At 43.4% G+C, this 17,583-nt stretch overlaps 1 protein-coding gene across 3 annotated transcripts in view; it reads right to left on the bottom strand.

Annotated features, from left to right (window-relative positions):
- The window catches only part of cacna2d2a (calcium channel, voltage-dependent, alpha 2/delta subunit 2a), a 153,650-nt gene extending 147,012 nt beyond the window's left edge, over window positions 1-6,638 (bottom strand). For all 3 annotated transcript variants that reach the window (XM_086199340.1, XM_086199341.1, XM_086199343.1), the window contains exons 1-2: window positions 6,186-6,638; window positions 1,175-1,256 (exon numbers count right to left, since the gene is read on the bottom strand). In XM_086199340.1, the coding sequence (XP_086055466.1) occupies window positions 1,175-1,256; window positions 6,186-6,301 (198 nt within the window). In that variant the 5' untranslated portion in view covers window positions 6,302-6,638. The remainder of the gene's footprint in view (window positions 1-1,174; window positions 1,257-6,185) is intronic.
- Between the last annotated feature and the right edge of the window lie 10,945 nt (window positions 6,639-17,583).

The following is a 17,583-nucleotide window of genomic DNA, read 5'->3' as shown; positions in this document are numbered from 1 at the left end:
CTCCTCAGTGGTGTCATAAGCCACAGTAGCAAATAAATAAGCTTCAGGTTCATATCTGGAAATTTTGCTTAAATTTCCTGTAGAAAGTGAAAACTGAGAGGTTTTACTTTTATTTTCTCACAAGAGTTAGAACCACTCCATTGGAGGAACGGAAATGTTTATATCATATTTAACTGCACTCTACATTCTACAATCACACGCACAGATTATTGGCATTGTACTGTTCACTGTACATGAACCCAAGGACTACAACCAGTCAGGCAAGTTTAGATGATATAGACGCCTGAAGTGATTCGGGGGATAAATTGAACAGAGTTTGACTGAATGCTTCAATTTTTGGTTGTTTATCCCAAAAAAAGTTATTAAAAGTTCCAATAAAATTTGACAAATAGTCAAAATTGTCATTTTCAAAATGTGTATTACAAAATGCTTGCATGCATATGTGTGAACGAGAATACAAACTGTCTTTATTTGACAAGGTAAATGCAGTTACTGGAAGTTCCCATGAAATTACCTGCCAATACTGAACATGACCAGTGGCGACCATTTTTAATGAGCTGACTTTGTTTTTTTAATTCAAAACTGAATCGGGACAAATAATAGTAAACCAATTTGTGCTGTTTTTTAATGATCTAAATTGCTTATTCCATCATCATTATAAATGTTTTGAATGTGTATTGGCTTTTGAGTGATTAACAGCAGCAAGTATGTTGATAAAGTATCGATGAACGCAACTGATGCTCTTGAATTTAACATTTTAAGATCATGTTTCATGCATGACACTCATTTTAAGAGGTCATCTAGTGTTACAAATTTTAGTAAAAAAAAGGTGGGGTGCCATTTTCTGGTCAAAATATTCAGCTTTTTTTCAGTGTAGCTTTACTTTAAACCTCATGGAGGGTTGGTTGGTTGATGAGGTCATCCAAAAGTGAGCAGGAAAACAACATTTAGTTCAGACAAAAATACAGATTTCCTCAAGCAAAAAGGTGAAATTATCCAACAGTTCTATTATCTCAGAGAACCCAACCCAACTACCATAGCTCTCTCACACACACACACACACACACACACACACACACACACACACACACACACGGGAGCTTGTGTTGTACAACTTCACCCAGAGAATTCCTGCTGATTAATAATGCAGGGCGGGAGTGTGACGTCAACTTACCAATCTCATCTGCTGAGTTCCAGTGACGTGCTGCAGAACCTTTTCCAGCTCCTTCTCGATGCGTCCAGCCCAGTGAATCATTCTGGAAAAAAAAAAAGTGACATTTTCAATCTGCACCGCTTCACATTATCACCTGAACATGTCATGTTCATGTCATGTCATTCTTGGCCTGTGAGTGAGCGTGTTTGTAGCAGTGTGCGAGACAGAGAAAGTCTCCCCCCACGTCTTTCTGGAGCTCTTTTCCTGCCAGACTCGTCCCACTCTCGGATCGTTATCTGGAAGTATCCCTGTCCCATCTCTGCTAATGTCTGTCTGGGTTATTCATCAGCTCCTTTTCCCCTCATCACCTCTTGCATATATCCGGTCAGCGCTGGCAAGACTGGCAATGAACGTGCCCATCTTGGCTCGGCTAGGATCAGCGGCTCTGCAATAAAACTGCTCAGGTTTGACAGAAGTGCACCCTAAGCAGGAGTTGATCTCCGTCAGACAGTGCCAAGTTTGGAATTAAGAGATCAAACGGCTAGAGCTCATCACTCTTTATCTCGCAGCAAGCAACAAATGACTTAATGGATCAAGATTTTCACTAGATCATTGGAAAGCAGCGGCAACCTGAATACAAGCTGAACAACCCACGAGCTCGGCCGACGAGAGATTCTTGGTGAGGGAATGAAAAAAAATGAAACAAAATGAAGCAATCACAGCAATCAGATGAATACATTCCTGTCATATGTTTCCGAGGCAGCTGGTGCCAACCTTTTCCTTTCGGCAGCTCTGCAGATAGCTACGACATGAGCGGCAACAGCACAACACAACAGAGTCGTTTGTCTTTTAATATGATGACAAAGACAAATGTCATCTTTAAATGTCAGATTTGCTCAGAAGACAAGAGGGAGAAGAGATTTATTAAATTGAACAAATCTGCCAGGCAGTGACAGTACTGTTCGCCGAGCTACACTGGGCTTTGTCAGGAGAGTAACAGCATAGCAAACACACCGGCAGCAACTGAGTGTGTGTGTGTGTGTGTGTGCGCACTCGCTCCGTTTATAGGGACAAGATTAAGGGAAAGTAAGAGGGGCTTCCAGAACGAGAGTGCAGGGCAGGACCGCTGGGGAGAGGCCGCTGACTGGGAAAAGGTCACCTCAATAGGAAATGAAAACAACCTTACAGTGAGAGCAGAGCAGAACACACAGATACTGATGCTAATAGACAACAGCTCTGTCCCTGAGTCAGAAAGTCTTATGCAACTTTATTAATATGCAATTTACACAAATACACACACACACACACACACACACTATATGAGTATGATGTAAGATATAAGATGATTGTGGGCGCTGAAAATCTCCCATAGGTGCTCATCTAGGTTGCAGGCCATAGAGATTAGAGGTACTTATACTGTGGGTAAATACCATGGAGAACGCCACTGTCGGTGGTGTCATTCAATATACCGCCTCATCTGGAGGTGGACCGTATTCTCTAACAAGAATTAAGTAGATAAACATGGACTTGATTACCAAGCACGTTAAGGACAGCGAGCGAGTTAAATATTCCGTTTTGCTATGATAGTTCGGCAATAACAAGACGATGTAACCTCTGCAAGATTATGCAACATGACAAGAATGTCCTATGGCTATATCGTGGCTCACGGATCTAATTTGTAAACAAATTAAATAAAACAACATTTTTTTTTTGTCAGTTTGACTTAAAAGTCAAGCAAAAATACATTTGAATGGAGATCAGATCCTCAGTCATTCTGTTCGCATATTCAACTAAATACGTAATTTTATATTCATTTTGATTTATTCCTGTAAAACAAAACATGGCATGTGCCTGCATACGCATGTGTGAACCTGTTCCAATAGCACCCACCCATCACTCAGTCTTGCACATAGCTAATGTCAACAGGCTAAGCTACTTTAGCTAGCAAGCAAAAACTGTATATTTGTGCGTCTCGGTTCCTTTAATCTTTCCCCAAACTACCCTGGTTACGGGTCTCACTGGAAGGTATTCGTGTTGAGGACAGTGAAATTAATATCGGGGCATTTTACAGACGACTGCCTCTGTAGTATGGAGCTTCATCTCTCTCTACCCGACGGTTCCGCTAGCAGCACACGCCCATTCCTCAGCAATCCAATCAAATTCCTCCCTACGTTTCACTCTGAAGTACATCATGCTACAGCAGTTACACATCCTGAAAACCATGTAATCTTGATTTGTACTGGATAAACATGATATCAGACACGGCGAAACGGGACTTCAAACACTTGGTCAAAGTCATAATGTGCTCTCCATGTTGCTGATCCTTTATATGAGGTTGCGTTCAGACATAACACATAACTCAGTCTTGTATAATAACAATAAATGGCTCAGAATCAATGTATCTACAAGTTATTCAGACGGATGTGTACACACTAGCCCTGCAGCTCTTTCCTATCTCAACATCAACTGTTCTAAAATCAGACCTAATCAATAAGATATTCAAATACTCAGACAAATATTCACAACCCCCTGCAAGGAAGTGAGAAGGCAACCATCCAGCCTGGGCACAGTCTGACGTTACTTTAATACTATATTTAGAGATGTTTTGGATGGAATAAAATTCTGATTCAACTCGTCCCAAATACACACAACTAGTAACCCTTTATCAGCAGAAACTTGCTGGATGCTCAAGTCCTTCTGCCAAGAAGCGGTCAGCTACTGTAGTCACAGAGCCAAATCAACATCTCTGAAAAAGGGGGAGCAGCCCAGATCCAGCCTGCATCACGCCAGGCGATGATGCCATACCGCGTCACTGCTATGACTCTATGACGCCGGCGTGCTTTCTAATCATCATGTACTGAGGGACTGTCTTGATGGCAGTAAAGTGCAAAACCTGTGTAAAAGACAACACGGCCACATACAGATGCTCTCTGTTCACACCGTGTTCTACGTTTGTCCAACATTATTGAAAACCAGAACATGTGACACAAAATGAGCAGGGAGGTGTCAGCTGCACACCTTTGCGATTCTGCTGCACCGGGTCTGGTCATTCTACACTGAAATATCTCCAGGTGAACAGTTTTGAGCATGAGAAATAACAAAATGTAGCGGAAACTGCTGGGAGCTTCATATGGACTGCAGCAAGTATGGATATTTCACCTTCCTGGAGAAGATGGTACATTAGTCCATTTAGACTGCAGTTACTAGAACGGGTCTGCTCCACATTTAATGGTAATAGCACGGGAACACACACACACGTTACTATATAAAAGAAAAACACTACAGCACACCACTGAACACAACCAGACCAGCTGCCTGGTATGTAATAAGTGCCTTTCCTGCAACTGCTGTCAAAATTGACTTGAGGTCAATTTAACCTTTCTTATGGACACATGCCAGCAAATCACATGGACCCCCAGACCAACACAAGCACCACCTCTGTGTGTGTGTGTGTGTGTGTGCGTGTGTGTGTAGCCTGCACACACAGCGAACGCCACAGCAGCTCCCCGAACGCACTTCAATAAGATAACTGTCAATGTCTGACAAATAGCACAGTGATGTAGGTGACAAAAATACACCCAGAATAAACCTGAATAGCGTAAGAAATATTTAAAGCCAAACTCTCTTATCTGTATCTGCCAAAACACTACCAAGCCGTAGGAAGCGCTGGTGTTGATATTATTATATATGGTTAGAAAATATCAGATGAAGATGAGAGGAAAGTGGAGATTGCTGCGGGGTTACTAATACGGCATTTAATCACTGGCTGCTAGATTATAGAACAGCTATTCATACAGTAAATATGATTTTAAATTGAAACACTAGATTAATTACCCACATGGCGTTTCTATATTGAACTCAGATGACCAAATAAAACGGTGCAACTAATCGTAGTGTGAAGTCAATCACCAGGAAGGATAACTGATTTTCCTTTGAAAGTCACCTTGGCCACCGGGAATATAGGAAGCTCTGGAGAATTCAGAGGGGCAGGAGGTGTGCAGTCACCCCTGTGAACCTGCCCGTCATGACTGCAGGCTACATCATCGCATCACCATCAGGAACATTGTGAGGACGTGTGTTCTAAGGTGTTGCACTCATAATTGTAAAGGCTAAAGATGTCATTTTAATTGAAGTGATGCCTTCTTTTTTTCTTTAAAGTTCCTATTTGGACGGCACCGTGACGCACAGGTGGTTCAATGTTGCTGCAGAGGTGTTCCGCTCTTGTCAGCCCCTGCCCATCACAATAGGTTGAAATTTGTTACCACAGGTCATTCTAAAAGAAATTACCTTTTGAATTGACTGGAAAACAACTCTTCCAACAGCAAAACTGAAAAGTCTGATAGTTTGTTGTTAGGTTCTGAACCCACAGCTGGATGCAGCGAGTCTCTCTGTCCCCGCCGCCACAGCAGACACAAACACTCAGGTGCCTCAACTGCTCCTTTACAGGAGTGCTGCCTCTTTTGGGGCCATGTAGAAAAAAGAAAAAGCTTTTTTTCTTCATCTTGAAGCCAGGTTGCTCTTTGTGTCCCAAGTTGTTTTGGAGATTGGCTAAACAGACGCAAGACTTCAGGGATGGTGCTCCTGCAATATCTTCTCACTATGAGTCTATTTACACCCTCTCCATCGTTTCTACGGTAGTAGGACTTCATATACTGGCTCCAGCTTCCTTATCGCGCGTAGATGTGATATTCTCTACCAGGCAGTGACGGAAACGCTGGATTTTTTTTTTTCCCCCTGATGTGTTCCAATGAATTACCGCTCGCCGGTGGCACCTGTGCATGCCCCCTGTATGACCGGTTGTAAACGGCTTTGGGTGTGAAATGCCACTGCCAAACAACAACAATAATAACAACACGTAAGAGCGAGACTCATGGGCAGCAACGGAAGCTGCGTCCGTGTTTCAGCAGCAGGAACAGCGGCTCATCTCAAGGTAAACAGCGCTGCATGGGCAGGCGATACTCGGGGCCACCTGTCCTACTTCCGCGCTCCGCATCCCGGTTTACCCCCCCCACAAACTGCGCAGGGTACTTACGTGTAGTGCTGGGGGAAGAGGTGGGTCCCGGCGGTCGGCGTGGAGACGCATATGATAAGTACAGTTTGGATTGTGAAGAGGAAGAAAATACCGTACGACTGGGCGCAGATCGCCATTTTCCATTAAATATTCAAGAAACTGGGATAAATGAGAGAAGGGCCGGAAGGACAGTCTCCCGCAGCTGAGCTAAGAATAACCGAGCTCCAGAGAAAGTGTGTGGTGGGAGGTGATGGTTAGCGGAGGCTTCAGGACACTTCAGCCGGCAGTGAAATCTCAATCAGATGTGGACACAGAGGATTGGCATCTGAAGACACGGGAGCTCAGGATCAGGAAGAGGCGCTGGTGCCGCTGCTGCCGCTGCCGATGTGCCTGACTGTCTGCACTATTTGCGCACTCGCTGTCCTCCCTCCCTCACCGCCGACGCGCACATTTGCCCCTGTTCTTTCACCACTCTCTCCGATGTAACAACCAAACACAGCCAAGTCACACACCCCCAGAGTAGCGTGTTCCGATCACGGTTTTCAAAATAAAACCCGCAGGCCTGAAAGTTTACAGCTGATGCTCATATAGAACAACAGTTTACTGGAAATAAAATTGACGTCAGAGAGCCAAAGTGCGTGCAGTTACAAAACGTGGCAAGCACGGGACAATTCGGAGAAATGATAGCTACACATAAATAAAGTCACTCCGCTTTTAATACGCCATCCTTGAATTGATGAAAGCGTCATTTTATACTGAAGCTCTCCCCCGCCAGACTTCCTATGGGTCTCCTATATTCTACATTTGATCGGTGGTTATTGACGCAGCTGGAGCGGACAGCCTATTCCTCAGAGACAGACGGGGGCGCGCCTCCTCTTCCTCCTCATGTCCACTCTCCACGCACGGTGTCCTCCCCAAACTGGGGATTATAAACAGAAATGAAGGCTTTATTTTGGTAATTAGAGGCATGACTCTAGAGGGGCGGATTGTATTAATTGGAGTGTAAACATTAAGCAATCACCTTGGGGCTGCTCTCCAACTACATTTGTTCTACTTATTAGCGCATCTGGTCCAGCGCGTGAACATTTAAATGAATGCAGGGAGAATTAATAACCTCATATTTCGGATACCTAGCTATTGTTTCCTGCTGTCACTGGCTATTTAGTCAGAGGGGCTCAAATGGTTCTGTGTAACTTTACAGAGGGACGGGGGCTTGTTTCCTTGTTCCTCCTAACCGCGAGCCTCTGAATAAATATAAGCTTGTTAATAAGCGATATTCCAGTGGAGCAACTTCTCCTCTGGACATAAGTCGGATGCTGTTGTAACGCTAAACAAAGAGGAGAGATGCACGGAAACCTCACAGTAATTCAGCATGAAGTTACCCCCCCCCCCACCCCCCACCCCAAGAGAAGCGCATATCTCACTTTATCAATTGTGTGTGCTTAGATGTGAAGTGTGTGTGTGTGTGTGTGCGTGTGTGCGCGTGTGTGTGCGCGCGCACCTGCCTTCTTTTTCCCGCTCTGCTGTTCTCTCATCTTCACATTTTACCTGGAAGGCACACATGTGACACGTTTGCACATATTAAAAAACACACACGCAATGATGATATCGTGCACAGAGCGACACAGGAAGCGTGTTATTTCCCTTCCTTCCTTCCTTCTTCCTCCCTAATTGTTGAATGTTCAGTTCCCTCATCTCAACGTCCTGCTTTAAACTGCTGCAATGCATTTTAATGACCGTGCATTACCGTTACTGTAACTTAATCATGCAACATGTGTCCTGTTTTCCACAATAAAAGTATTTGTTTTGGGGAAGAGCAGCATCCCAACACAGGACAACTTGATCCAGAACCAGGACCCAGAACACAAACCCTTCTAACTTTTATTGCTTGGATTTGGCTGCCAGGGTCACTTTTCCCTGGAAAAAGACGCAAGCCCGGGCTCGCTGTGAGGAACGAGGATGACCTTTTCATGAGGACATGGAAGTGTTTGACTTTTTAATAGATGTAGTTTAGAATCACCATAAAGCTAGCTTAAGAGCTTTATACATTTTATTCTACAGAGTAATAAACATCAGTAAATACCATGCTTTATATATGTATATCTATATGAAGGCAACCTTTCAAGTCCTCAGTAATGCATGTCTGGAGCTACTAATACGTTATTTCACCACTGGTGCATTCAACGGAACGGACTCACTTCAAATCGGATGTGTTACTGTATGTAGCTGTTTGTTTTTAGCTCACATTTAAGTGTTTGAGGACTTCTGAACATACAGCTGGATAAAGAGGATGTGGATTATACCAGATGAGGGGTTGTAAGGGGGCATTTTAGTTGCTGTTGTTTGAGGCAGGTGTAAACCAGGGGTACTGTTAGCTTCGAGCTAAATATAAATGGCTGGCTCCTTCTGCATTTAGAAATCACTAAGTAGAGACACAGCAGTGAAAGGAGCATCTATGTGCGCTCGAGACACCGATTGCCAAGTATTTGCGAGGTAAAATTGATTTTTTGGGGAACGCTTTAAAACCTGCGGTTGCTAAGTGGTCAAATGAGGTTACATAGATCATCAAGGACGTTTAACTTATTCACGCCAAAAGCAGAAGCAGCTCAAAACTAGCCGTGGTGACGTCTGAGTGCGATGTGTTTTGTTCAGAGTTAGCCTTGTACTGCTTGAATTTACATGTGCAAAAACCTTTTCTTTCTTTTTTTAAAATTTTGCCTCAGGGCTTATTTTCATCAATAATTCAAAATCCAATGCTAATCTAACTTCTAGGTTATACTCCATCCCTTGGTATTGTATGTTTTTTGACAGAAAATCAGAAAGGTGTCAATATTAGAAACAGGCAAAGCAGGCCATCAGTTGTGAAACTGCTTAACGGCTTTTTCGTATGTCTCCAAGTCAAAGTTCAGACGTGACCTCACCGCACATCTCCCAGCTCATTTGCTGGGTGCACTGGGAGACAGGCTCTGATGTCCTTGGCAGTATCAGTCAGCAGGGGACGTGCAGGTGCTCAGCTACTGAAAGCCACACAGCAGTCGGCAGGTTTTCTGCACAGCATTTCTTGTCTCTTTACTGACAACGTTACGGTAGAGAGGACACACTGCAGGGCACAGACCGCAGCGGGAGAGGAAAAACCCACCTGATGGCAGGGATGGAGGTCTACAGTCTACAGCGGGCCCATGCGTATGTACACAGATAGCACGCACATTCAGTCAGAACAAATATCAGTGTTTGTTCTGGAGGAAATGGAAAAAAGGGTCGTCCCCCCCAGAGCTACTAATTTTTGAGAAATATTGAGCAAGCAACTCTTTCTCTCTCCTCCAGCCCTCCAAAAAGATCTGTGGCAGAGAACCAGGAGTCGTGTTTTGATGTATCATTACTTCAAATGCTGGGGGGGGGGGGGACAAAATTGATGGTACATTACTGGATAATACATTAAACCTTGACGTTGATGATTACCACAATCCGATAATGGCTGACTCTCACTAAACATTTCTGCTGACTCACAGCCACTGCTTGTTTTCAACATTACATTCAAACATACAGTACATTACACAAACTTAAGAGTACCACGTAGTCCGGAGAGAGGAACAAATAATGCGAATTAATTTTGAGTTCACTCATACATTTTTCTTTTTTTTTTCTCCTTTCATTTTTGCGGTCACAATAAGAGCTGTCCCGAGCATTTGTATGTCACACAAAGCAGTGCGGAGGGGACTCAAAATCAACCACTATACACTGAGCTGGCCATTTCGTGGTGGTTTCAGAACGTTTTGTGAGAAGTAATTATATAGATGACTCAAAGTATCCCACAATGCCTCTGGAGAAGTAGTCTACAGCCTAAGGTAACAAACCGGGCACTATATACCATCATGCATTGTGCTGGCTGAAAGATGAAAGGAAAGCAAGCCACAGGAGATGTGTTTTGTGTCCAGAAGTGTTATTTTCATTTCACAGATGAGCTCCCTACATCGTCCACAGCATGGAACTCCTAAGATGGAGAGGAGGAAGGAGTGATGGTGAATATGGGGAGGTTTGAGGTTTTGGGCAGCCAAGAGAAGTTAGAGAACCAATTGACCTCAACTCTGCCCTTTTTTTCCTCGATCCTCGATGATCGCAACAACGGAATTTGACGGAGGCGAGAAACAGTTGGGAATAGAGGATCATTAAAAAGAGGCGGGGCTTACGATTGGTCAATTTTAGAATTATAAGCCTACGGAGACACACTGGATTTTGGATGACCTCTGTGGCACAAGGCTACATTATTGGGCCTCTTCTGTAAGAGGTGTGATGTCAGCAGGAACCTCTTAACATCCTCCGGCCACTTGTCAGCAACCTTCTTTTTTAAGACACTTAAAATCGTCATAATTTACAGGAGTTTACCGGTGTATTTTAAGACGTAGAGAATGCCAATTTATTTCTGAGCTCATTCCAATTTGCCACTTTTCTTTTTTTTTTGCTGCAAAAAAATTGTTCTAGCTTTTATGGTGTCCTTTTCCCCAAGTAACCAGCGTCATCACTCATTTTGTTTTGCCCCCACTGTAACTCCAGAACCACCTCACCAATCGCTATGAATCTTAACACAACCTAGTCAATATGGTCCAAGCTAGATCTCTATTGTTTTTGGTCGCCGTTGCTAACCTCCTGCAGCCATATTAGATTATTGAATTTTAAACAATCTTATCTCTCATTTGCCTCGATGGATTTGCTTCATATTTTAGTCAATTGGTTAACAAGATAGGGTGCTTCATTTGAGAATTGTATGATCTGAAATTTTCTTTCCATGGCAGCCCTATTGGATTATTGATTTTAGCCAATCTTTAATCTCTCTTACATGCCTTGATGGATTTGGAGTGCAATGACATTTTATTGTTTCGCTGGTGAGTGGGAAGGGGGTGGTTGAGTACCGGCCGATACCCTGGGTAGTTTCTAATGTGTGCTGCAAGACTCCACTTAGTAACACTGGTACCTTAAATGAAAATTACATTTCCTCTGTCTGTATGGGTGGTGGTTGAAGGTGGAAGAGTGCAAGATAAAAGGAGATGATTGCCAACCAGGGGTCGTGGATCTCACTGAACACGCTGAGACGCTTATTAAGAATCCACTCTTTATTAGAGCTCATCGATCAGGCCAGCTAAGGGATCCGCTCAGTGAATACACACAGATCAATGAGCTCAAGCTCTGCTGATCCTCCAACCGGTTGGAAAAAGGGGGACAGGAGGCGTGTCTCAGGGTTTCTCTCATTGGCTGTTGAATTTCTCCTGGAGTGACTGAATCTGGTATTGATCCAGGGAGTAGAGCAGAAGTAGACAGGCACCACTGTACTAAATCCAGCTCTTTCTCGGGACTGCTCCCACAGATGGAGGCCAAGTAGGTTGGAGTAGAATTAATCACTGCTTGTTTTCCTTGTCTCCAGACCTCGGGGGTGTCACCAGTAAAAGCGCACATCCAGATAGTTACACATACACTGTGGTCGCTTATCTTCTTTTTCTCCCGCCTTATCCGTCTTTCTCTCCCACCTTAACCTCCTCCGTCTCTTTCTGTGGCCTGTATGCTGATGTTCTGCTGCACTGCACAGAAAAGCCAGGCTTCACACTCTGTAAAACCTAGTATAGTCAGCAGCCTGAATGCTAAGATTTCTGATTAGAGAAGGACTACACGTCACATTGACTGCAGATGATAGAGCCAGCTGCCCTTGAGAGAGAGAGAGAGAGACAGAGAGACTGAGGGGCGACACTCTCAGCAAACTTCAATGATGCTCTCGAGCGTTCTCTGTAAAAACAGGAGCATGATATGCTGTCACTCATTTACTACACACTTTCTTGCAGGTCTTTTTTTTTTTTTAACCGCAGCAAAGGAAAGTGGGTGTGCCCTTGTCCTCTATATGGGGATATATTGAAGAGATCAGCAGAGTGATTCCAGCAATCAAGGTTATCTTCCCTCTGTGTCCCTTTCAGCGTATTGTCTGCTAGTCTCACAGTTTATCATCCCATTAAGTTATATCCAGTCCCCAGAGATGCAATCTAAATAACACTCAGACCTCATTGTTTACATAAATATTTGTGCAGCCCCCATCTATCATTTTTTTGTTTGTGAGAGAAAAAAAAAAAAAGAACAGAGGTCTGCGTACCTCCTTTACAGTAAGATACAAACAGCAATGATGGGCCGCAAGGCACTCTGGGACTTTCATGCTCAAATGTCAGAGCATTTCATCCTGATGATGATGACTCACTCCCCTCGCTCTTAGTCTGCATGAAAGAACAACAGCAACAATTAATGACCCAACCTCCTCATGTACAACAGTAGGAAAACAACCACTGCGCTACAAACGCTACAGCAGGAGACGGCGAGCAGAGCTGTTCTCTCAATAGCACAGTTACGTCTGAGAGAAATCTATACGTACATTTATGGCACCTGAGAGAATCCCATCCAACCCACCAACATCGACAAGTGGCTGCATGCAAAAACAGAGCAAGACTCAGCACTCATTGACATGCTCTACTAGAAGCCTAATGGCCCCTGGGTAATGGCCTCTTTGGTCTTCAGGAAATCCTCCCTCATGCATACATCAAAGCTGGGATTGAGGAGGATCGTGAGCGGAGGTGGAGGAAAGAGACATCAGTGCCACACAGGGAGAGAAGGGGAAGGAACCTGCCGGGGGGGGAAGTGGTTGCTATTGATCGTTTTTTATGATGAGGTCAATAACGCCACACATTGTAGCTTTAAGGCTGGGTATCAAATGGTTTGGCCGGGTCGCTGCCCTCCATGGGACCCCAAATAAGTGACCACGTTCCAGAGTCACTTCCTTGTTTTGTTTGTTAGGCCTAAGCAGACTAAGCACTTCTTCCCTCGCTTCTACCTGATCCTACATTTTGGTCATGATTGAAATCTTCCTGTAGCCTTAGCACATTTATAGTCTCACACACCTGATCTTTTCAGGCATCCTCGCTAAATTTGTACAAAATTCTTGTGAGGCTCTTTCTGTTTGGACTCGGGTGTTTGTAGGGGTGTGATGTTTGAGCGGTGCGTCGAGATCCGACAGTTTTAACGAGTGAGCTAAATAGACAGATAGATGAATAGATACAGCTGAGTAGATACCCGCACGTTCTCCAGATACATGCAACTACAACTTCCATCATTTACTTGCTAGTGCACCAACTTCAATGATACCTGCCGTCACGCCGTCACACAATGAAAACAAGCCCCTCCCTTCTGCTCAAAAGTTGATGCAGTGTGAAGAAGTATAGGATTATATTATGCTAGGAATATTTAGTCAGAAAAAAAATCGAAATATCACTTTCATGAAAGCATAATGGGAATTGTTTAGAACAGTCTGACATTTTACAGCATTTAATCAAAAATTATTAAGCAAATTAATTGAGGATCGCAATAACTATTAGTCGCAGCTCATCCTCAATTCAAGTCTGTCTGGTTTCTCCTCTCACTCATCCGTCTCTCCTCTTCTTTTTTCACTCTCTTTGCTGACACGCAGCATCCAAGAGTTGTTAGCCAGCTGCTTTAACACGAGACCTGTAGCCTCTCCACGTGCACGCCGCCTCCCCCCCCCCCCCCCCCGCCTTTCCCTTTCCTCACTGTCTATGAACCATCTGCTTGCTCTGCATATTGCAGATCTGTCAATGCTATCTAAGTGTTCATTGTGACCCTAGCTGTGTTGGCAAAAGTTTTGTCTTGCTCCATATGGTAGGTACACAGAAGGCACCTGTCTGCATGTAGCTATGAATGTGTTCATCCATCTTTCGGCAGTCTGCTTCTTTGCCTGCCAGTAAATGCAGCTCAGCATTGCTCGCCCACGCTCAGACAAGGCTGTGACCTCTACATGTCCTACACCACGCTGCCGAGCGTGTGAGTTCTGCCCCTCGCAATCATTGTCAACCCACTTCCTGGTTAAAGCTTTTTTTTTTTTTTTTACTTTAAGGTGCCCTGCCGAATTGTTGAGCTTTTAAAAAACACTAATTAATTAAAATGATCTAAATCAGGCTGAATCATTTGAGCTGCTCAATACATCAGTATTTACACGGAGGTACAAGGTGTCGCCCTACAGAACACATGAAGCAGTTGGAGAGGCGTAACTAACAGGGCTGTGGCGCCTTTAGCAGCTTGATAAGCAGAGCGGGTGGTCCTGTCTCAAAGTGGTCGCCTCTTCTTCTCTTGTCACTGTGGAGTGAGAAGAGCACAGTTTGCTTGCCCGCCCTGCCTTCACATTAAAGAGCATCTTAATTGGCATTAAAACTGGTGATAAGGACTTAATGAAGGGAGGAATTAATAGATAACACACATTCTGGAGCGGGCTATTCGGCGGAGTCACACTCTTGACAGACGCAAAAACACACACACACACTTGAACTGGCACATTTTACAACCACAGACTGACTGAGACTTCATAGGGAAATGGGTGGCCTGAGGCGAGAGGCGGGGCCTCGCCCGAAAGCCTCTAACACATCACATCACCTCGCATGACAACAGTGAACCTGCTCAGGCTGCAGTTTCCTGCTACAGTAACACGGTTTGTTTGTCCACCGGCACCAGTCTGAGCTCAGCTGTCGACTGATTTCGCTCTTAAGGTAATTATCAATGAATCCTATTGACTGCATCAATCCCGTGGCTTGATTCAACCTCGTGTTGAGTTCCTCAGCGAAAATTGTTGAAAGAAATATTCAGCTACTACCTCGTTCTACATTTCAGCGAATAAAACCAGAGAGCAATAATTGATTACAATTAGACAAATACTATAAAAGATTTTGATGAAACTGAAAATTAAACTAAAAAAAAGAACAAAACTGATAATAATTAAATAGCTAAAACTAATATGTATTTTAGTCAAAAGACTGCATTTAAACAGCCACCCCCCAAAAAATGTTTGTGCTCATCAAAAAAATAAAAGGTCAGTTGTCAGACTAAACTCCCTAACTAGACTAAACTCCCTAACTAGACTAAACTCCCTAACTAGACTAAATGCCAATGTTGTCAGTGACCTTGAAAATAGTTTTACATTAAAATTCCACATTCACTGACTAAAGCTAGACTTAAGTAATTTTAGACCAAACTACCAAATATAAGAGACTACAACTTAACCAAAACCATTTCAGACTACATTGCCCGATGTAAAATACCAATTTCAAAAACTAAAATAGTTTTGGACTTAAAGTACAGACTTTTAGGCAACTAAAACTTGACCTAATACAAACAGAATGAAGATTATTAAAAAATGATAAAAAAAAAAATAACAGGGACATCAGAAGGAGGATTAAGACTGAGGCCAATTTTAGAAGCAGCTCACAACATTATGACTAAAGTTGTGCCTGTTTATCCTCGCACCTTCCGTGTCAAACACCCCACCATGTTTTAGATGGCACCAGGATTCGTTTCATGAACGTCAGTTTGGTGCAGAAAACAAGCCCGCGGCGATGTGACGGACATTTAATTGTCTTACAATTCTACGTCATTTGTTAGCAACGACAAATGTTATTTTGCGGCTTCACTTACACACTGAGGGGAGCTCTGCTAGCTTCCGGCCACCTGAGCAAAGCTCTCCTTCAGCTCTGCTCCGTTGCAATTCTCGGTAAATTCTTCCTGTCAGCGACAATTTCACGTTCCACGACGAGTTGACGGTCGCTGGTTTGATTTGAAACAACTTTTCCCCGACGTTCACCTGCACGGAGTTTAGATGATTTGATTGGTGGAGGCTCCTTCTGGTTTCGTCCAATCAGATTCTCTGTAGGTTCCACTGAGGCAGAGCAACAGGAGGTTCATGTCTTAAATGTAAATTGCTGGTTTCCTCTGTGCAGAGATAAGTGAAATAAATAATAATAATAAGTAATGTGAAATTGTAACTTTTGAACTCAGGAAGTGAATATTGAATGATAATGTGCAAAATAAAACGTAAAAACAGAATGAAATATATAAGCAAGAGCGCAAACATATTTAAGATGTAAATTAGAATGATTGGGCACGGTGGTGCAGTGGTCAGCACTGTCGCCTCACAGCAAGAAGGTTGAGGGTTCGAGTCCTGGCTCGGGCACAGGATCTTTCTGTGTGTAGTCTGCATGTTCTCCCTGTTCCTGTGTGGGTTCTCTCTGGTACTCCAGCTTCTTCCCTACAATTGGCCCTGTGATTGACTGGCCTCTCACCCGTAGCCACTGGGATAGGGTCCAGCCCCCCCGGCGACCCTTAACAGGTATAAGCGGAAGACAATGGATGGATGAATGGATTAGAATGATTGAAGAGTAAATTAACGATATGTTGCAAAGATTCACAAAATGGAAAATGTAACATGGGTCTACAGCAATGGTGGCAAAAGTATCATTACTCAAGTCGGAGAACAGATTCTTGTGTAGAAAAAAGCAAAATTATTAATTTAACCTGGTAGAGATGTTCAGGCTCTCTGCCTGTAAACAATGCATTTGAAAAGTTGTTGTCTTTTTTACACTTCATTCATTTTCAAACACACCTGAATAGAAATGTCAGAAAACTTGTATTCTTCAAGCTTCTCGACATATGCTAACCGTTCTCTCCTTCTTCCTTTACATTTTGCCGAGTGACAACCGATATTAACGTCTATCACCACCACCTACGTTTGACACTGAGCAAATTATCCCCCCCCCCTGAAGAAGTTTCTCTTTCATTTTGTCTTTTACATCGATTTTATCTGCCGTACATCGAAAACAAAAAGGCCTGTTTCTTAAATGTGAGGAGCAGAAAGTACAGATATTTTTGCTAAAATGAAGGGAGTGAAAGTAAAAAGTTGACCCAAAAAAATGATGTAAATTAAATACCAGAGAAGCCTCACCGGTAAGCACTAAATTCACTTGCAGATGGACATGTGCAGGTGATTTGCAGTGATTTAAATAAAAGCTACAGAAGCAGTTAAATATTATACTTGGATGGCAACAAGGGGGAAGATCCATCAGATGCTAGAACACACAGTGACCAGTTCCCCTGTCAAATTATGCCTCATTAGTTGAGGAATGGCCAGTAATGCAGGATTGTTTGTGTGGCTACTATGCCTCTCTGAACTGAAGATATCATCCATCACCATTACAGTACTTTTCTGCAGAGGAGTTGACGTTGTCTACTTCTTGTATGTTGACTGAGGCTGTGTTTTTTTTACTATACTGCCAGAGGTTACATGTGCATACACTGTTACCTCTGGCTCTCGGTGGTCTTAAGGACGTATATTCCCCACTGCGCAGCACACTGAAGAAAAAAAAAGGCAAATAGAAAAACTAACCAAGCAGGTGAAACACAAAGCAGGGCTCTTATTGAGGATTCTCTCTCTGAGCACCTAATGAAGCCAGCAGTGGAAGTCTCCCCTTATTAAAGATAATGCACCTCTTATCTGAGGCGTTAAACGGCATCAGTATTATTATTTTTATTATTATCGTTATTATTTCCCCTATGT

Source organism: Aulostomus chinensis, chromosome 3 (genome assembly GCF_037954235.1).
Source record: "Aulostomus chinensis isolate RoL2024-O1b breed Wild chromosome 3, RoL_Achi_v1.0, whole genome shotgun sequence".
Taxonomy (NCBI): Eukaryota; Metazoa; Chordata; class Actinopteri; order Syngnathiformes; family Aulostomidae; genus Aulostomus; species Aulostomus chinensis.
Note: the sequence above shows the minus strand (reverse complement) of the source record. Positions and strands in the feature narration are given on the sequence as shown.